Here is a 21,465-nt window from a genome sequence, read left to right on the forward strand (position 1 = left end):
ACTACTTTGGGACTCAAGTAATACCATAAAGGAGAAGTATTAAAGTTCCCTGGCTTTTAGGATAATTTCTGAATAAAAAATCCCCCCCTAACGCCAAGAGTCACGTCTATAAAAGTTACAGTTAAAACCTTCTTTAGCTCTGAGAGTTACGAATGACCATTTCCACTATCCTGAATCTGGAACCAATGAACACAAAGACCATTAAAACAATTAACGGCTCTTTCATTCATTTTTGATGTCTTACATATCGTATGTTCAAAAACTTTGAGATTTGACTCAACTCTTTGATTGCTAGCCAATGCCTTGGCAATGTTTCCATTTAGTTCAGGGGAAAAGTACAAAATACTCAGTGCAAGTGGTAAATTACTTATGTCTGTATGAATTAGCTCTTACAGCTTTTTGGAGAAGATACACCATCAGTAGCAGATAAAACAGCATAATTTCAGGCTACTGTCACCTAAGAGTCATTTGACAGGAAAGAAAATACACTCAGCATTTGCCTGTAATGATTTTCTATTGCTCTGCAATACTCTAATGCCTTCCAGATGCATTGAGGACAATTTGTTCATTTCTCTCACTAATCAAAATGTGTTTTGACTAGTAAGTCCCTATTTAGTTTTTTCTGTAATCGTTTTTCTTAATGGGAGTATTTTCCAGATGTTGTGTTACTCTAGTCATCCAGGCCCTCTTCCAAGCCCTGTGGAAAGTTTGCTGTCATGAGCTGTCATTGATGGTGTGTTTAGCAAGCTGCCTAATTACCTGACCCCAGCACAGTTCCAAAGCAATATAAAAGGACTTTGCAACAGCTCTGGGAGCAGACACACTCTCTGCTAGGTAAGTGCTACACCTGTCTCTAGCCAGAACTCTTCTTCAATAGCAAACAAGGAACTGGGACAGAAAACCCAAAGTTTTCCTTTTGAAGGAAGATTTACTTTTAGCCTATTTTTTCCATTTTACATATTTCAATGTTAGCTTATGATTTATAAAATTATGTTGCTGAATAACTCATATTCTGTCAATATTTGGTTTTATTATAGATTTTCATTTATCAGTATTATAACTTTAAATATTGTTGTGCTGAAGTGTACCCATGTTAGAAGACAACTGTGACTGTAGTCTTCATGTAACAATTCTGCAACAATTTATTTCTATTATTTGTTGATAATGAATTTCTATAGTCTTACTACAGAATTTAATAGCTAATTGACTAATGATCAAGAGGGAATTTATGGAGTAATTATAAATTAGCAATTTTTCCTTGAAAAGTTTTATTATTTATTTTATGTTTTTATCAAACTGGTCTTATATATAAAGATATGTACTGCATTTTTAAAATTATGAATTAAGTGAATTGCAGATAGTGATGTGAGATTACTTATTTTTAGGAATGATGTCGTACCTGAAAGTTATGATCATATGGAACATATTTTGCTTATCCCTGGTGGTCCTTTCACTGTCATTGATTCCAGAAGTGTCTTCTCAAGGTACTGTAACACACAAAGCTGAAGGGAGGGTGTCTAGGAATGTGTCTGATACACATGAATATTTCAAATGCATCTTCATAAAATACTAAGTTCTAGAACTTTATTAAGACAGAAAATATGATTCCTGTTTTATCGTTACTGAATATTTTCATAAAGAAATTTTAGTGTAGCATGGTCTTTTTTTTAGGAATAATATAAAAATATAAATGTAATGCAGAATGTGTATGAACTTATTACTTTCTCTGTAGACAGTCTACAGAGCCTCTTGCCCCTATACTGATGTATTTAGCCCTAGTGATTTGTAGTTTGATCTAAAATGAGAATATCCATGAAGGTTGGCTAGAAATATTTCAATAAGTTCAGAGAAATGAATGTCTCTACCTTGCTAGGTGCTTTCCCATTAAATGTACCATTATCACACCACTGAGGCAAATTTGCAGAATTATTTGTCTAATGATATTCCAAGCTCTGTAACTGATTCCTAACTAAAGTAACACTGTCATGGTGAAGCAGAACATTCTACTTGGCAAATTCTGTGCTGTTGCAGTTCACTGGTAGCTCCCAGATTTTCAGGGGAATAACACTGGGTATTACTTGCTGGTAGAAAATGATTTATTACTACTTGATAGCAGAAGGGACAATGTCATGTATCTGAACAGCTCCTCAGGGCACACCCCATGCCAGATATGACCTTATGCTGACCCCTTGATAACTGATGCCTTCCCACCACTTTCAGCAAAAATCAAGACTTTTGCCAGCAGCACCCAGGACCATTCAGGCATTTTCCTTACGAGTAACTCCGTAACTTATAAGTCATAAACTTAAAAGAAACAAATGAAGAGGTATAAGTATTGGACTACTATATATTAACTGTATAACTACTGGACTTATTTTCTTTACATAAAGGAAGAAGGGTTCAATATATTTGGCATATAGCCATAAAAAAAGATGTCCATCTTTTGAACTGTTTTATTAATAGCCCAGTACCTCAAGTCCATTAATGTCTCCAGTTATTCCTTGGTTCTACTTCTCTATTTGTAACAAAGTGGTAACGAGCATTAAAAGTACAGGCTGAAAATCACATTATATCCAATAGATATAATATTTGTTATCCCATGCTCTTCCTTCAGACTCACACACGTGGAGTGTGCACTGTTAGAAATTGTCTTTGGTGTTGTGTTACATGTTATTTCCTTGTCATTCCTCAATGTTTCAGCTGATTATCTGTTTGAGCTTGCTGATTGTTCAGCTTCTTTGTTTGTATTTAGGGACGCTTCACTTGTGGTCCTGCATGTTTCATTTCCAGAAGAAGCTGTTAGCTGGTTGTGTTAGCAAGGATTTCACAGAGAAAGGGGAGGGCTGCAGTGTGAATCTCTAATTTGGCAGCAGAACGTAGCAAGGCACTGCCAAGCTGGAATGATCACGGGATAAAGCAAGACACCTCCTGATGTCTTGCTTTACCACCTGTTATCTGCACTATTTCCTATTATAAAACATTTCCCAGAAATCTGCCAGTAAAGCCATTGTATGATAAGCTTTTCTGTTAGTCTGCTAGTAAGTAATCTTCTAATTGACAAACTATACTTCATAGGGGTAGCAGGGCTAGATGCCAACTGTTCTTAACCTTAGAGCTGATACCAATTTCTTCCCCAACATCAGGGGGAAAAAATATAGTGTAGAGAATAGACAGATTTTGAAACTCCCAATAAAAATGGCTTCAGGGACCTGTGTTTATTATGACAGTGCTTTCCAGTTTGCAAGTAACCTGATTAGATGAGTTATTAGGAATAGCATTACCAATAGTAAAAACCAGACACCTAGGGGGTCTGTCAGGTATGGGTGTGCAGATGCACACCTATTACCATACAGAGAGTGAATCAAATTGGAGAATTAGCCAGCAAAGCTGATACATTGTCTAAGGGGCTAGTTTGGATGCCAGTGGTCATACTACAGAAGCAATCCTCTAGGATTCCTTACTTTTCAGAAGGAACAGGTTAAGTTAGCTCAGTGGTAGACCTCTCTAACCTGAACATGTGCTGCTGCTGGTCTTCAGGCTGGCTGAGAGCAAACCTCTGCTCCCCACACCTTTGAGGGGGGGGTCACAACAGGCCCTCAGCTTCTGCAGTACTGAGTAAAGAAACCACATTATTTAGGAAAAGAGAGAAACTTTACTCCTTTTCCATTCAGCATTTCCTTAAGGACAGTTGTGATGTGGCAACGCTTACGCCAGTGTTGTGTGATTTTAGATGAATCGAGCTGTACAGGGAGATGTGGGGCAGGGTATTCTAGAGAGCATGACTGCCAGTGTGATTTTAACTGTCACCACTACATGGAGTGCTGCCCTGACTTCAGGAAAGTCTGCACAGTGGGTAAGTTCCCAAACACAGCCAGTTCCTCTCCTCAAAATTCCCGTCCCAGCTCCCTACCACACCAGTGTCTCCTCTCTGAATGCTTAAATGTCTGTTGGTTTGCTGTGTCGTTGTTCCCTCTCATACTCGTATTGTTGATCCCCTCAAATACTCAGGATAACCTCTTGCAATCCAAAGAAAATTGCGTATCCACAGGTTATTTTGCCAAGCAAAGAATTTTGCTTTCTACAAAAGCAGAACCAGGCAAGATGGGAAAAAACAGTTTATTGTTTGTTTTCTACTCCTTAGTGAATTTGTACTGTATGTGTCTGTCTCTTATACAAAGAAAAGAAGCAGTAAAAGCCAATTCAGGGTTTTGCAGAAAGAAATTCTGACATACTCCAACTCAAATTTAAGAAGTGTGGATACTATGAGGTCTAATCCAAAGCCAGGGTGTCCTTCCATGGGCAAAAATTGACTCTGGATCAGAACCATGTCCAGAGTCTGCTGGAAAAGGTGGTTGGATGAGTATTTATGCTTTAGTTATAGGCAAAACTATACAATGTAAATAAACATAGGTTTTTCAAACTGCTTCACTAAGCATTAAAAGCATTTTCTTGGGAATCACCAGTGTCAGAAATGTCAGTGATTTGGATTACAATGGTTTGTTACACTACACTGTGGTTCCAGTAGGGTTAGAGGAGTAACAAATATTTCTCAGAACCAGCACCACTGAGTGTTGCTCAAAATGCAGACCTAGCATTCCCTAAAATTCCAGTTCTGCTGCCTTGAAGCAAACACTGGGACACTTGCCCTTCAGTCTTCCCCATCCTCATTTTGCTTTGTGGAGGGACATCAGCACTTCACAGCTGAAGATGCAGAGTGAGGCATTTTAATTATGTAGGCTATTTATTCATTGTGGGTCAGATTCTAAACGTATTCTGGCTTCTACACAACATTTAACTAAAAGTTTATGGCTAGAGGAAGTCTTCTCTGTTCTGCTCTAATCAGTGAGTCCAGGCAAGCACAGTAGGTGCCATCCTGAAAGGATGCAGGCAGTCTGGCTAAGAACTGTTGTCCAGTTGTTGTGGAATCAACACTGACTAAATGGCAGAAATGGCAGACATTATTTATGAATAAAAATTTCCCTAAGATAATAAAAATAATTCTCACCTGTGCACATGGGATGGATCTGCTGGCACCAAAACTGATTCCACACCTACACTAAACCAAAGATGTTCAGAATCTGCCTATACTGTAATCCTAATTTTTCTAGTCAGTGATTTAACTGTAAAACATGATTGTATGCCTTCTGTGCCACAGAGACAATGACTTCAATAGAGATGTACATAGAGAAAGCTTTTTCTGAAATCTGTAATAGCTGTGCACACTCCTTCTAACACAATATGGTCATTATTTGAAATTAAATAGCAGTTTGGTCAGTGATGTTTCATAAGTTAACCAAACATGAAATATTAAAATCATGTGGTTATTAATCATGTCAAAACATGGTATACAGTCCTTTGGTACTAATAATTTAAGAACTTTACTAGACAGCACCACTTTACCTGGACACACCAGGTACATTTGGTTGTGACCCAATTAGGTCAATTATTTTTCAGAAATGCTTTGGCAGACACATCATTCTTGTTGCAAAGGGATACCCTGGTGAACACTTTCCTACAAACCCAGCCCAGAATTTAAATATCACTCTTGAGATCACCGCTCTGCGGTTGAGGAAGCATAAGCCTCCTACGGTGGGACCTGGCTAAAGTGAACGCGGTGGTCATGTTTTATTGCACTGCCAATCTAATGGTCTTGATTCACATCCAAGGCAGTGCTGTTCTGGCAGTACTGCCTGATCCAAACCCCAGTTACAGACAAATCCTGTATCAGACCAGCATAAATGCCTGCTTTTTGCGGAGCTGCCCTTGGCACCAGCTCAAGTAAACGACTTCACTGTAGAGAGGTCCCAGCGTTCCACATGAGCTGGCCCAAAGCCTGACTGTACTGCTCTGCCTCTGCAGCCATCTCCTGCGAGGGACGCTGCTTTGAATCCTTCGAGAGGGGAAGGGAGTGTGACTGCGATGCTGACTGCGAGCGATATGGCAAATGCTGCCCAGACTACGCCAAGCATTGTAAAGAGGGTAAGACATTTCTCCATCACTGTTTTTCTAAGACATATTTAAACAGAGGTGCTTTGCTTTACTATAAACAAAACTGTGTGGGCTTTGGTAAAAACTGGACAAAGGAAAACAACAAAAATAACAAAACATAATTTCACTAACAAATCGGCCAACTTCTCAAGTGTGAACGCTTTATGGAAGCATACAGGTAGATATCCTGGAAGCCACCACCAAGACTTGAATTCTAAGGGTAAAGTTGTATTTTACATTAGGCTCTTTTGGCACTAGCCACGCTCTAACTATCAGTCATTACTCAGAATACCACATGTAAGGACAAGATCTGTACATCAATCATAAAATTAAATGAGGGAAGGTGAGGAATCAGAAAAGTTTTGTTTGGAAAAGGTCTTTTGAGATCATTGTATCCAACCATTCCCCCAGCACTGCCAAGGCCACCACTAAAACATGTCCCCAAGTGCCACATACACACATATTCTAAATCCCATCTGGGATGGGGACTCCACCCCTGCCCTGGGCAGCCTGGTAACCTAAACCTCCCTTGGTGCTCCTAGGGGTCATTGTCCTTCTTGTCCTATCCCATGTTCCTGGGAGCAGAGCCTCACCCCCCGCCAGCTGTCCCCTCCTGTCAGGGAGTAGTGCAGAACCAGAAGGTCCCCCCTGAGCCTCCTTTTCTCCAGGCTGAGCCCCTTTCCCAGCTCCCTCAGCTGCTCCTGGGGCTCCAGACCCTTCCCCAGCTCTGTTCCCTTCCCTGGACCCGCTCCAGCCCCTCAAGGTCTGTCTGGTCATGAAGGCCTGGAACTGGGCACAGCACTTGAGGTTCCTCAGCTGTGCCAGCACAGGGGACAGCCACTGCCCTGGGCCTGTGGCCACATCAGGGCTGGGACAGCCCAGGGTCATTGGCTCCTGGTCCACCTACCTCACATTCAGCCACTGTCACCAGCACCCCCAGGGCCTTTTCCACTAGCCAGATGAATAAATGAATTGCAGTAAAAAGCTGAGTTCATCTTATAAAAACAAGGTGGAAGGTTCAAATTTATGGAAGGTTCAACTCCCTTAAAATCCCCACCCATCTGAAATTGGGTAATGGCTACTCCATGCCTTGGGATAGCAGTACCTGGACCTCCAGTTCACTTGCTTGGGGTCACCACAGTCACTGGCTGCATATTAGAGATGCACATCCTAGATTCTCCCCATCTCAAATCCAGTGTGGGAAGAGAAGCCTAACACAGAAACCCATCCTGTGAGGCAGAAGGGAGGAACTGGTGTTACATGTTCACATTGTAGCAAGAAAAATTTAAGAAAACACACATTTTACCTTTAGGCTGGCATTCAGTCCAAGAAGGAATCAAACTGACCTGCAGTCACTTATTTTGTTCTGTCGTTTTCTGCAGAGCCTGCTGGGGTTTCAGCTGAGCACAAAGGCACAGATCTGGAGGTGCAGTCCCGCCCTCATGTAGCTTTAAGGACACCAGCAAATGAACTCTAAAAAACAACAATAATCTCATCATGTCCTTAAACTTTCTGGTACCTACAGACCTAAATTGATTTCTGCCAACACACTTGACAAATGTGGCTTGGCAAGGGGTTGCTGCATGCACAGAGCAGTCCACCTCCAAGGCAGCCAATTCCCAAAGCCTGCAGCATTAACATACAACATAAGTCACAATTATCATTTTGTTCTCTTCATCCAAGTGGTCCCCAAGAGCTGGGATAGTGGCTTGGCTTTGCCACACAATTGCACAGTAATTTAGACTGAAACAGAGTCTGTATTCAGCATTTTTGACTGAATGTCTAGAGAAGTGTCTTGGAAGCATATTGAGGTGAATTTGCTGCTTTTGAGGCTGCTTAGTATTTCCCTCTTTCTGCTGAGTTTATCACACTCAAACACTCACAAAACACTGTTAAACCATTTCACTTCTTCAGTTAAAATATAATGAAGAATTAATCAACCGTTCCTAGTCTTAAAGAGTTTCTTCTGTATTGAACTAAACTTAGCTATCAATTTTTGTCAAAAAATCCAGCAGAAAACTCCCAAACAACTATACTCATTATTTTACTCTTTATACTATGTGTGAATATATTTTATTATTTATACTATGTGAGAAATCTGTTAAACCTCTTGGAATAAATTTGCTGTTTCAGCATCCTCTGAACATTTTTTTTCTGTACAGTAAAGCCAAGCATACAATGTATATCCAGACTTCACTGTTATCTTTCCTGTCCTCCAGAAGCTCTTTATTCCCTGAATACACATAGCCAAAACATTCCCCTCCCCAACAACTGGCTTTCAAAGGAGTCATTCATCTTCAACAACAACAATTTCTCTCTCTTCCTCGATAAAGGTTTCAGGAAATAGTGCAATACCCAACCTTCCCTGCTTTGAGCACTAGCTTGCTGTGAAAATAAATCTTTTGACACCATGATCATCCCTTGGAGACAAAACTCCCTTTTGTAAAAAGCTGACTGCACACACCTCTGCCAGTTACCAGCTCCTATGGCTAAATCAAAATTATCTGGACAGTTCCCTGAGCTCCATCACATTTCCTTCACAACTAACAAGCTCCTTCTACAAGGCTATGCTAGTAGCTCATTTCCAATTGTACAATTTGATCAGTAATAAATTACAAAATACTATCTGGCTCTTACTGGATGTAACTGAAATTCCTTTCACTCTTCGGAGCTCTAAAATGTGAACACAACCTCCTATTTCTCCTAAAACTCAGCCTACAAGAAGTTAGCTTAATACCCATGTTGTTTCCTTGGTCCATGCCTGCTTTGTAGCACCTGTCTCCTTCAAGGAAACCATTTATTTTAAAATGTCTCTCCAAAACAATCACTTGTGTGGAATTATCACATCTGAAGAACTGCAAGGGGATTATCAAAACAAATTTTTGGCTAATATGACAGCTCTCCTATTTCCACTAGTTAGTTATCTGTAGTGAAAGTCAAGTAGTGAAAAGCCATCTGTAGTGAAATAAAATACGACAAAATTTCAGAATGTAGCGCTCCACTCAGAATTCATCTCTTTTCCCCCCTCAAAATTGCCATTAGCTAATAATGCCTCACCTCAAACTTCTGGGAAAAATATTGCTCCCATCTGTGATGAAACACTTCAGGATCCAAAGGGTATTTTTGCTCTTTTCCACACAAATAATTGTATAAAAAATCCTATAGATAAAAAGAAACTTAGTTTTAAATGGAAGATGGTGACTGAAATTTTGTAATCACTCTTATACAGTTAACACCTATAAAGATAAAATGACCTGTTAATGGAAGCACTTCTCTCTTTCAGCACACACAGAAAAACCAACCCCAGAGACTCCTCCAGAAAACAAATCTAAAAGGTCCTCCACAGATGAGGAAGAGTCACCAGAAGAAGCTGTGGAAGGTAGGCAAGTATATGGATGCACCAGGATGGGTGTTACCTGAAGGAACATTAAAGACCATATCCCTGCTCTGGAAATAGAAAGCTGATCCTAGACATTACCAGACAGTTACCAAGCTTGGAAGCACTTGGTTTATAAACTGATTACCTCACCAAGCCCTGAGGACTTTGGAGAGTTCACTCAGCACAGAGTGCAGAATGGTGATGTGTCCCGTGTCTCTATTGGATTTTCTCACACATCCTCCAAAAACAGGGTACAGTCAGGCAGTCTTGGACAGCATCTGTGGCTGGAACAGGAAGGGTGGGACAGTGGTGAACTGGCAGCACAGGAAAAAGTCCTAGCAGGCTCCTCTAGCTTTAATCAAGCCAGGCCTTATACTGCTTCAGAGAACACATGGTTTATTTATTCTGACTGGAAAATATTTGTTCTCTGGTACTGTGTTCCAGCATTTGAAGTGATAACTCAGGAGACCAGTTTGAACTTGAAACAATTAAAAAGACACTAGAAGTCTGTCAATATTTTAATCCTCCCCCCAGTTTTTTTTTAGATTTGGAGTACTTATTTTCTGCTGTTCCAATTTTCTATTACAAAAAAATACCCAACAAAACCAACCCAAACCCCAAGAACAATATTGTGTATTAAATGAAAGAAAATTAAGGAAATTCAAATTACCATTAATAGGATCCCAGCTGACTTATGGTATTTCAGACACAGGGGATGGGAGTGAAACCTATTCTGCAATACTTTGCTCATACTAAACACATAACATTTGTGAAAGCAGAACTAAACTCCAAAATCTCAGAGAGAGAATACTTAGGGAGACATTGAAATGCAGAAGCATTTACTGTTCTTTTTGCTGAATATCAACAATTTTACTCAAATAAATGTAACTATAAATACAAGTAAAGAGAGCCTGAAATCCATGCATCACAATGAGGAAAATAATCCAAGGAATAAAGATACAGCAGGAGATGGAGTCAGGGCTCTGTGTTCAGGAATTATTTTCTTCCTGCTTCCCTACCTCTCTCCTCCAACTCCAGGTTGTTGGTGCAGGCTAAGTTATAATGAAGGGCAGTGGAATAAATCAAAATAATAGACTGAGAAGGGAAGTGTTTTGTTGGAAGGACTATTTCATTAAGTGGCTTCCTTTCCATGAAAGCAGCTGGAAACCCCAGACAGCCTCACCTACAAGCATTAAACTAAACCCTGAACCCGGGAAAGCACCAAGTTGGCCAAAAGGGATCACCTAAAACTGAGCTGAGCTGCTTCAAAGTTCCATGTGGACAAAAGGGACTCCCTGGTTCCTTTCACATGGTCCGGGCTAGTTTGGCCATTTAAAAAAGGTCTTCCTATTCCAAAGGAAGCACCTATAGCTGATAATACACTTATAGGCAATGCCTACCTGCAAAACAATTCCAATGGCTGAACCGAATTTCTATTTGTCTTCTAGATCCTGAAATCCAACTGACCACTCCTGCTCCAACTACAGAACCTGCAGAGACAACCCTTGAAGCCACGGAGGCATCAACTACCACAGACGACACTCCCCAAACCCCAGAGCTGGAGGATCCAACCCCTGAGGCCACAGAGGAACCAGCGACTGAAGCTGAACCTCCCACTCCAGAAGTGGCAGAAGATGTGACCCCTGATGCCACAGAGGAACCACTGACTGAAGTGGACCCCACAGACCTCCCAACACAGGATCCAACCCTTGACGCCACCGAGGTACCAGCAACTGACTCTGAGCCTCCCACCACCCCCACACCAGAGGAGACAACCCCTCCACCAGAGGAAACAACCCCAGAGGAGACAACCCCTCCCACACCAGAGGAGACAAGCCCAGAGGAGCCGACCACCCCCACACCAGAGGAAACAACCCCTCCACCAGAGGAAACAACTCCAGAGGAGACCACCCCTCCACCAGAGGAGACAACCCCTCCACCAGAGGAGACAACCCCTCCACCAGAGGAGACAACCCCTCCACCAGAGGAGACAACCCCTCCACCAGAGGAGACAACCCCACCACCAGAGGAAACAACTCCAGAGGAGACAACCCCTCCACCAGAGGAGACAACCCCTCCACCAGAGGAGACAACCCCAGAGGAGACAACCCCACCACCAGAGGAAACAACTCCAGAGGAGACAACCCCTCCACCAGAGGAGACAACCCCTCCACCAGAGGAGACAACTCCAGAGGAGACAACCCCTCCACCAGAGGAAACAACCCCAGAGGAGCCGACCACCCCTCCACCAGAGGAGACAACCCCTCCACCAGAGGAAACAACTCCAGAGGAGACAACCCCTCCCACACCAGAGGAGACAACCCCAGAGGAGCCGACCACCCCACCACCAGAGGAGACAACCCCTCCACCAGAGGAAACAACCCCAGAGGAGCCGACCACCCCTCCACCAGAGGAGACAACCCCTCCACCAGAGGAAACAACTCCAGAGGAGCCAACCACCCCCACACCAGAGGAGACAACCCCTCCACCAGAGGAAACAACCCCAGAGGAGCCAACCACCCCCACACCAGAGGAGACAACCCCTCCACCAGAGGAAACAACCCCAGAGGAGCCAACCACCCCCACACCAGAGGAGACAACCCCTCCACCAGAGGAGACAAGTCCAGAGGAGCCGACCACCCCTCCACCAGAGGAGACAACCCCTCCACCAGAGGAGACAACCCCTCCACCAGAGGAGACAACCCCTCCACCAGAGGAGACAACCCCAGAGGAGCCAACCACCCCTACACCAGAGGAGACAACCCCACCACCAGAGGAGACAACCCCAGAGGAGCCGACCACCCCCACACCTGAGGACACTACCCCACCACCAGAAGAAACCACTCCACCAGAGGAGACAACCCCTCCACCAGAGGAGACAACTCCAGAGGAGCCGACCACCCCTCCACCAGAGGAGACAACCCCTCCACCAGAGGAGACAACCCCTCCACCAGAGGAGACAACCCCAGAGGAGTTGACCACCCCTCCACCAGAGGAGACAACCCCTCCACCAGAGGAGACAACCCCCACACCAGAGGAGACAACCCCTCCACCAGAGGAGACAACCCCTCCACCAGAGGAGACAACCCCTCCACCAGAGGAGACAACCCCAGAGGAGCTGACCACCCCCACACCAGAGGACACTACCCCTCCACCAGAGGAGACAAGCCCAGAGGAGACAACCCCACCACCAGAGGAAACAACTCCAGAGGAGACAACCCCCACACCAGAGGAGACAACCCCAGAGGAGCCAACCACCCCACTACCAGAGGAGACAACCCCAGAGGAGCCGACCACCCCCACACCAGAGGAGACAACCCCTCCACCAGAGGAGACAACTCCAGAGGAGCCGACCACCCCTCTACCAGAGGAGACAACCCCTCCACCAGAGGAAACAACCCCAGAGGAGACAACCCCACCACCAGAGGAAACAACTCCAGAGGAGACAACCCCTCCACCAGAGGAGACAACCCCTCCACCAGAGGAGACAACCCCAGAGGAGCCAACCACCCCCAAACCAGAGGAGACAACCCCAGAGGAGCCCACCACCCCCACACCAGAAGAGACAACCCCAGAGGAGCCAACCACCCCACTACCAGAGGAGACAACTCCAGAGGAGCCAACCACCCCCAAACCAGAGGAGACAACCCCAGAGGAGCCCACCACCCCCACACCAGAAGAGACAACCCCAGAGGAGCCAACCACCCCACTACCAGAGGAGACAACTCCAGAGGAGACAACCCCTCCACCAGAGGAGACAACCCCAAAGGAGCTGACCACCCCCACACCAGAGGAGACAACTCCAGAGCAGCCTACAACCCCTACACCAGAGGAAACAACCCCAGAGGAGCCCACAACCCCTAAACCAGAAGAGACAACATCAGAGGAGCCGACCACCCCTCCACCAGAGGAGATAACCCCAGAGGAGCCCACAACTCCCACACCAGACAAGACAACTCCAGAGGAGCCAACCACCTCTATACCTGAGGAGACAACCCCAGAGGAGCCAATAACCCCTAAACCAGAAGAGACAACCTCAGAGGAGCCAACCACCCCTATACCAGAGAAGACAACCCCAGAGCAGCCAACGACTCCCACACCTGAGGAGACCACAACCCCTAAACAAGAGGAGACAGCCCCAGAGGAGCCAACAACCCCTAAACCCGAAGAGACATCATCCAAGGAGCTGATCATCCCCACACCAGAGGAGACAACTCCTGAAGAGCCAGCGACTTTAGCAGACTCTCCCACCACCACTAACCCTAAAGAGTCAACCCCAGAAGAGCCAACAACCCCCAAACCTGAGGAGACAACTCCAGAAAAGCCTTCAACCAAGGCAGACTCTCCCACCACCCCAAAACCTGAAGAAACAACCCCAGAGGAGCCAACAACCCCCAAACCAGAGGGGACTACCCCAGAGGAGCCAACAACCAAGGCAAACTCTCCAACTACCCCCAAATCCAAAGAAACAACCACAGAAAAAACTACAACCAAGCCAGACTCTCCTACCACCTTTAAAGAAGAAGATTCTGACTCTCCGACCAGCCCTGCAGCACTTGATGCCTATACCACTGCCAGTAAAGCCACAGCTTCTCCAGACAATGCTGCAGCCACAACAGCTGGGAAGGACTCCCCCACACCTGAGGCAGGCACAATACTTACAGATGCCACAGTGGAGAACAAGGAGATGACAACACCAAAGAAAGACAGAACTACTCTGCTTAAAGACATTTTTACAGCTGCAACTGGGAAAGACACAGTTACAGTAGCTATGGTGACAACAGCTAAACCAGATTCTCCTAAAGGTATGGATGACATTCCAGACACATCTCCTATGGCCAAGCAACCTGTCACTGCAGCAGCTGAATCAGAAACAACTTCTATAGACACCAAGACTGCAACAACAGCAGCCACAGCTCCCTTTTCCAGTCCCAGTGTGCTGGTAACAACCATTAAAGAATATTCAACTCCTCAACCCAGTGAGGCTGCAACACCAAATGAAAAAGAGACAGCTACAGACACTGAGCAGGCTGGGCCAGCAGCACATAAAGACAGCCCAGGTGCTACTTGTGTTATTGTGGAGATGACAACAACTGGTAAAAAAGAGGTAACAAACATCAAAGAAATGGGGACACCTGAAAAAGAAATGGAAGATGTCACTGAAAAGGCTCCTGGTATTGACAAAGAAGAGGTAACTACAGTTACCAAAGAAACTACAACAAGAGATAAAAAGGACACAATAGAAGAAATGTATCTTGTGTCCAATGGGACATCCAAGCCAACAATACATTTCCAGGAAGTCACTGATGCCAGAGAAGAGGCTCATCCAACTGAACCTGAAACTCTGCCAGTGAAAGAAGAGCCCGAGATAAACAAACCTTTAATACAAGTTGGGGACCTGCCAATGTTCCCTGGAGAAACACAAGGTAAGTGCATTCCAGTAAGTATGAAAGCATCAGTAACTCAAGGGAACATGGCAGTGTCCTATAGGCAGCCACAGCACCACAGCTGCCAGTGTCCTGAATACTGGAACCTCAGTTCTCAGCTGTGGAGTTAAATCCTTCAGGCAGTTTAGAACATGAACTAAATTAATTGGTTTCAGTAAAATAATTGGTCCTACTGAAAATTGTTTGCTCTAAGTTTCTCCTCCTCCTATTTGCTATTGTAGAAGATGCAAACAGACAAAAAGTCAAGGAAAATAGATGACAAATTTCTAAATCCCATGAAAAAATTGCTAGAAGTCAGGCTGCACATCCATCCTCCCTCATGGTACCTAATCTGGTGTTTTGTAGCCACCTACTAAAAATGTCATATAAAAGAGACAAGAAGTCTCTTGCATTGGTGCTTTTTGCCGCAGCCTTTTTCATGCCCTCTCTGTATTTTAATCAGACATAGCAGGTTCTTGGGAAATTTTTCAATCCTATATTGAAATATATTTTGGTGGGAAAAATTAGGGGTTTAGATGCAAAATATTTGAATTTCAGTCTAAAAGAGATTCATCTTTCCTTTATATTTAACTGCATATATATATAACTGAAAGAAAGCATAAATGCTTTTCCTTTTTCCTTTTAAAGAAATAACAAGAGGGAAGAGAAAACGCTAAAGCAGTTAAAGGAACAATAAAATCCCTGAGCATGCAGTAAGTCCATGAGGGATGTAACATACGAGGTGTTTGTAGGTGTTTTCCTGAATTACAGGTACTTAGGTGGCAATAAGCAAAGACGCCCACACCTGGTCACTCGGCACTGCTGGGGCCACAGTCGGGCACCCCGACGAGGACGCGTTCAGCTCCTCAATCCCTAGCCCACAGGCGGGGCCGAGAGGGAAAGCTAAGGCCGTTCTTGTTGAGTCTTAAACAAACCCAGCTGTCTGTGTTTTGCAGAGAGGAAGAACGAGGAGAAGGACCTGTGCAGCGGCAAGCCAGCAGACGGCATGGTGGCCCTGCCCAATGGCACCCTGGCCGTCTTCCGAGGTGAGAGTGCTCCGAAGATCCTCCACCTGCCCGGGCATGGCCCCATTCCTCCTTCACCTATCCGGCTCTGGCTCCGGCCCTGGTCCCAGCCCTCCTCCTTCTCCCGCAAGCGCCAGATCTCCTCCTTCACCTTTCCCGGACCCAATGCTTTAACTTCACCTCCTCCTTGACCTGCCCCGTCGCTCTTCCTCCTCTTTTTCCTCCCTCACTCGCCAAGGTGCCCCTCAGGAAACTCTCCCGAGCCCAGAGCCCGCCCCGGCACACCCCTCACGGGGCCGGCTCAGCCACGCCCCCGGGGCAGGACGGTGGCGTCCCCTCACCGTCCCCGGGGCAGGACGGTGGCGTCCCCGCACCGTCCCCGGGGCAGGACGGTGGCGTCCCCGCACCGCCCCCGGGGCAGGACGGTGGTGTCCCCGCACTGTTCCCGGGGCAGGTCGTGCTGTCCCCAGCACCCCTCACGCCTGTCGCCCCCCCAGGTCACTATTATTGGCTGCTGAACGGCCGGACCCCACCGACCACCAACCCCCGCCGGATCAGCGACGGCTGGGGCATCCCCTCGCCCATCGACTCTGTCTTTTCCAGGTGTAACTGCGATGGGAAAACCTTCTTCATCAAGGTGAGAGCGGCCCCGGCCGGCAGGATGGGGCGAGGCTGATGAGGAGCAGCTGGGGAGGCTCATTCTGGAGGAAAGGAGGCTTAGGGGGGACCTTATGACTCTCCACAGCTCCCTGACAGTATAAGGCAGTTGAGGGGAGTTGGGCTCTGCTCCCAGGGAAAAGGGACAAGATGAGAGGAAAGGGCCTCAGGTTGCACCAGGGGAGGTTTAGATTGGATATTGTGTAAAAAAAATTGCCTGAACTTATTCCTAGTATGTTTCGCAACCTGAAATAAAATACTAATGAAATGCCCACACCTCATTAAAGCTGTTATATAGTTATTTCCCAGTAAATCACTCAGTCCTAGAATTCAAGCTGCTTATTATATCTATGAAAATTTAAAAGATTTATAAAAACATCTCTTTGTTCAGTAACCCCTCTTAAAAATTAGCTTCTAAGATACTCTATCCCTATCCAAAGGTTAAAAGGCTGCAGGAGGTACTTAATGAAGCTGTAGTAGATTTATCCAATTTGCGATGGATGTAGGAGTGATTCCAGTCAGATTTACAATGTGGTAATCAAAGCGCTAGTGCTTATTTATGGATTATTCTTCACGGTTTTTTTTCTGAAGTTCAATAACCAGGAATTAACCTCCTCTAAAACTCATTTTCTTTTCCTTAAATGCTCAGGGTCCCCTGTACTGGCGCTTCACTAATGGTGTTATGGATAAAGGCTATCCCAAACCTCTTGCAACTGGATTTGCAGGGTTAAGTGGGAGAATAGTAGCAACCCTCCCTGTGGCAAGATACAACAACAGACCAGAATCTGTTTATTTTATCAAAAGAGGTATGTCTTATATTCCTGAAGTTCAGGGAACATCAAAAAGTGCTTGAATTACCTTAGTCAGGAGTAAAACACCATTTCTCTTGACCCAAGACCTATTTCTTTCAAACACAAATGATGCCCATGTTCCAGGTCCTCAAAAATAGCCTGAAGCTTTAAAAAATTTGTATTAGTACTTGGAGGTCTTTTAGTGCATTTTAAACCAGACCTGTAAGGGTGGGAATCCAGGAATCCAGCACTGTAGTGGCTAAACACTGAAATAAGTTTCATCTGGTGGTAAAGCTATTTTAGTCTCAAGTTAATTAGAGAAGGAAAGGCTTTATTCTTCCTAGTTCTTATGTGTAGAAATTTCCATCTCTATTTCTGATTTTCTATTTTAAAGAAATTTCCTTATCTTACATGAACGGTGTACTGCCACCACAAGAATGTTATTTGTTATTGATTTCCTGTGTGCAATATGAATGTAATGACATTTTCATACCTGATCAAGCGGGTGTTTGGGTGTGTTTTTGGGGGAGAGGGAGGGGTTTATTTTTTTTTGACCTAACAAAACAAATGTGTTTTAGATGGGAACATGCAGCAGTACGTGTACAGACAAGAACCAGCCAAGAAGTGTCAAAGACGAGCTCGTGTCACCATCAGATATCCAGCCTTTGTTCCCAGACTTGTCATCCGGCGACGCTTCCAGCGTGCTGTGCAAATGCCAACCATCATCCGCACTGTCAGGATCAACCCCCACCCCTCTGGTAATGTGGGCATTACGGTTCTCTTACATGGATGCTTTTACCTCTGTAGGTTCTCACACAACACTGTGTTTGGAAGGTTTTAATGGCTGTAGGTGACAACAGCCCTATGGCAGATGCAGCAGTGCCGCAGCTCCTCACAGAGGGTTCTTTTTGCTTGCAGGAGCTCTGCGCAAGGAAATCCAAATGACAACATACTGGAGAGGGCTCCCCAAAGTTATCCACTCAACTCTCTCTGTGCCCAACCAGAACAAGCCCGATGGCTACGATTACTACGCCTTCTCTTACAGTAAGTAAAGCTAAAGCATATCACTATGGATCTCAAAAGACATGGGGGTGGGGAAGAAAGAAGCTCCTGTTACCACTTGTGGTACTACTTTCAGCACTACTAGGAAATCCTGAGAACTAAAATGTTGCCCATAATCAGGAGATGTTTGTATTAGAAATCTGTAATTACAGGACAACGTGCAGCAATGAAATACAGAGGTTCAAAGCAGCGAACTGGGGCAGTCATTGCCAGGGAATTCAGCCTTGTAAAGTGACAAACCTTGCACTTAAATTAAGGGTTATGTTAATGATAGACTGAAGTCTTTAAATAGCTACACAGCAAATTTTTCAATAGCTTCTATGGAGCTACGTTTCTGAGAAAACACAAAAGGGAGGGAGATGAACTACTTGACTTTGCTCAGAAACAGTATTTATGATCCTAGATTAGGTAGATTCATTCCCCAAACCAGGGTCCCATATAAGCATTCCTCAGAATTTTCTGCATTTAAAAAAAAAAAGCAAAAACCAACAAACTGTAAGAACAAGCCATAACCAAATACAGGCTATTAAAGTCCCTGTCAGGAAGATCCAGTTCCTCACCTTGGAGGAATCAGCCTCACAGGCCCATTCACACTCAGGGGCCGTGGACTTCCCACTTCTGTAGTGAGTGCAGGATTGTGGTGGATGTAGTTTATTTGATTTCCAAACTCTTGTGACTATTTCTGTGTTCTAACAATACAAGAACTTTCTTCCCTGCTCCTGGAACAGATTTAATTATTAGCAGTGCTGTAAAACTTAGTGTAACCAAGGACACCTGAAAAATAAAGCTGAGGACAGAAATTTCCTGTTGGAGTCTCTCAGCTCCCTATATGCACATGGAATGGAAAATCTGTAATTGAGGCCTAAGTGACATTAAAACGCAGGCTTGAATTTGTGAATTCTTCCCATATATTAAATGTTGTTTCTGGAATTTAATCCTGACCTCTCTTCCTTTCAGATCGGTACTACAGTTTGGATATTGGCAAAAGAATAGCACGACCTGTTACTGCTCTCACAGGAAAAACTGTATCCAAAGACTGGTACAACTGTCCCAGCAAGTGATGCGCAGCAGGGGAGTTTAAAACAAGATGCCATTTGAATGTCAATGTTTTTTCTAATTTTATTAATAAAAGACATTGAAATGTGTGCACACAACTCTAAGTATGAAATGCTGCTTCAAGCTCTGGCTTCATTACACTAAGCAATCACAGGCAAACTGGCATTTTGTATACACAGCTGGAAGTACTTTACATTTCATTTAACTAATGTTTCCTCTGTTCAGGCCTCCTCTGCCTCCCATGGCATGAGTTACACCTGTGCAGGGAAAGAAAACAAGTGCATTATTATAAACCCTTCTTACCCTTTTAATCAACCACTGCACAGCTGATATTTCATCCTTCCCTAAGGAATTTTCAGGGCAGGGGAGTGGTTCCTTTCTGATACAGTTCAAGTTCCCCTCTTTCCCCCTAAGCCTGGTGACACATGTACATGTCACCTGTGTCATGCAAAAGGCTGGGGCTGACTTGTGATCCTGAGATAAACCAATGAGCAGAGGACTCCTACAACATCTGAAATCAGGTAGTCCCTCCTTTTCATTATTTAAAAAAATGGTGACAGATGGAAGAAAATCTATCCTAGGCCCACCTCCTTATTTTTTCCCCTTAAAATACCAGCTAATCTATACTTCAACGCTAATATTGAGTTTTCTACAATGTTAAAATAATACAAAACAGAATAAAATCTCAGGCTTTTTCTTAATACAGAAGTTGCAAAAATAATTTCTTGTCATGGTTTAACTCTACTGCACAAAAAAACCTGTAATCCTTCCAATAAAGCTTTTTTCCAATGAGTACGCATTGATATAACTGGAACCCTTAATGTACCAAATGGAAATTCCTCTAATGCTAAAACCAGAAGTTTCTAAACTGCTGTCCTAACAGGACTTTTGAAACCTACCCTTAAAACTTTGAAGTATAAGATCTAGTGCCCTTTACTTTCTCTCTACTGATAAGAGCCAGGTGCCACTGCAGAAGGAAGTTTGCTCAGCCTAACACACTAAACCCAAACTAGAGCTCTTAGGGTCACACACCAAACTCAAGACAGGGCTGCTGTGTCACCCCCTGTCTGCCAGCAAGGCCAGCCTGTAAAGCTTTAGATGTGGTACCCAAGGGAGGAAAGGGCTAGAGCCATGTTTGCAGCAGCCTGGCTGGGAGCAGCCAGGAGCACTTACCCCTCTGCCTGTTGAACTGCCGGCCACGCACGCCTGTCCTCAGTGTTGGGGGCTGCAGCCGGACACGGCGCAAGGACTTGGGCTGAGTGCTGCTCGTGTCTGTGGGAAGAGGCAGTACAGAAAGGGTGGCTGTGCCTGCCAGGTTCTCACTCTTCATCTTTATATGTTTTGGTATGTGTTATGCTTTCTTTACTTTAGAATGATGAAGGTGTCTCCTTATTTCATTGACCTCTCCTCTATTACAAATAAAAGCTTTGAAACAAGTAAGTCTGGGACTTCTTTTGCCATCAATACAAGAAGGTTAATTGATAACTCAATAGAGATTAACTTACTGTTGTTTCATAATTTAATTAAAAATATTTTTTAAGCTGACATCAAATATGCCAGTGGATAAATCACCAAAGTATAAATAACATTTGCTCCTTGAAATGTTATTCTTACTTGGCCTACTCCAGTTACTGTGGTCCAAAGAAAAATGATTTGCCAATGTACCAAAGAATTATAAACATCAAAATATGATCTTGCTCTAAGAGAATCTGGGGAGACCTTAGAGCCCCTTCCAGTGACTAAAGGGGGTCCAGGAGAGCTGGAAAGGGATTTGGGACAATGGACTGTAAGGACAGGACAAGGGGGAATGGCTTCCCACTGTCAGAGGGCAGGGTCAGATGGGATATTGGGAAAGAATTTTTCTTTGTGATGGTGGGGAGGCCTTGTCCAGAGAAGCTGTGTCTGCCTCTGGATCCTTGGAAGTGTTCAAGGTCAGGCAGGACAAAGCCTCAAACAACCTGAGATAGTGGAAGGTGTCCCTGCCCATGGCAGGGGTGGAACTGGATGGGCTTTAAGATCCCTTCTTTCCAAACCATTTTATGAGTCTGTGATTCTAAGAGTTTTATCTTTGTGTATCCTGG

General features: G+C 44.5%; 2 protein-coding genes across 8 annotated transcripts in view; one reads left to right on the top strand and one right to left on the bottom strand.

Moving 5' to 3' along the window:
* The first annotated feature begins 365 nt into the window (after nucleotides 1–365).
* Nucleotides 366–20,821, top strand: PRG4 (proteoglycan 4). Of its 2 annotated transcripts, XM_086842756.1 has the most exons (12): nucleotides 366–834; nucleotides 1,386–1,484; nucleotides 3,731–3,853; nucleotides 5,860–5,979; nucleotides 9,272–9,367; nucleotides 10,816–14,793; nucleotides 15,750–15,839; nucleotides 16,316–16,455; nucleotides 17,125–17,281; nucleotides 17,845–18,024; nucleotides 18,185–18,310; nucleotides 19,286–20,821. In XM_086842756.1, the coding sequence occupies exons 2-12, from the start codon at nucleotides 1,388–1,390 to the stop codon at nucleotides 19,387–19,389; spliced, it is 5,211 nt and encodes a 1,736-aa protein (XP_086698882.1). In that variant the 5' UTR covers nucleotides 366–834; nucleotides 1,386–1,387; the 3' UTR covers nucleotides 19,390–20,821. The 2 variants fall into 2 exon arrangements, with proteins under 2 accessions (XP_086698882.1, XP_086698883.1); XM_086842757.1 differs by lacking the exon at nucleotides 3,731–3,853.
* TPR (translocated promoter region, nuclear basket protein) overlaps nucleotides 19,422–21,465 on the bottom strand; it is a 34,648-nt gene continuing 32,604 nt past the window's right edge. For all 6 annotated transcript variants that reach the window (XM_086842755.1, XM_086842754.1, XM_086842751.1 and 3 more), the window contains exons 50-51: nucleotides 20,558–20,656; nucleotides 19,422–19,641 (exon numbers count right to left, since the gene is read on the bottom strand). In XM_086842755.1, coding sequence (XP_086698881.1) covers nucleotides 19,586–19,641; nucleotides 20,558–20,656 — 155 coding nt within the window. In that variant the 3' untranslated portion in view covers nucleotides 19,422–19,585. The remainder of the gene's footprint in view (nucleotides 19,642–20,557; nucleotides 20,657–21,465) is intronic.

Source organism: Cyanistes caeruleus, chromosome 9, assembly GCF_971803275.1.
Source record: "Cyanistes caeruleus chromosome 9, bCyaCae1.hap1.1, whole genome shotgun sequence".
Taxonomy (NCBI): Eukaryota; Metazoa; Chordata; class Aves; order Passeriformes; family Paridae; genus Cyanistes; species Cyanistes caeruleus.

Excerpts from the sequence above, each read along its gene's own strand:
- PRG4 (XM_086842756.1), top strand. The coding sequence starts at position 1,388 with ATGATGTCGTACCTGAAAGTTATGATCATATGGAACATATTTTGCTTA. Across the intron at positions 3,854-5,859 it reads CAGGAAAGTCTGCACAGTGG|CCATCTCCTGCGAGGGACGC; the intron begins GTAAGTTCCCAA and ends CTGCCTCTGCAG. Across the intron at positions 18,311-19,285 it reads TTACTACGCCTTCTCTTACA|ATCGGTACTACAGTTTGGAT; the intron begins GTAAGTAAAGCT and ends TCTTCCTTTCAG.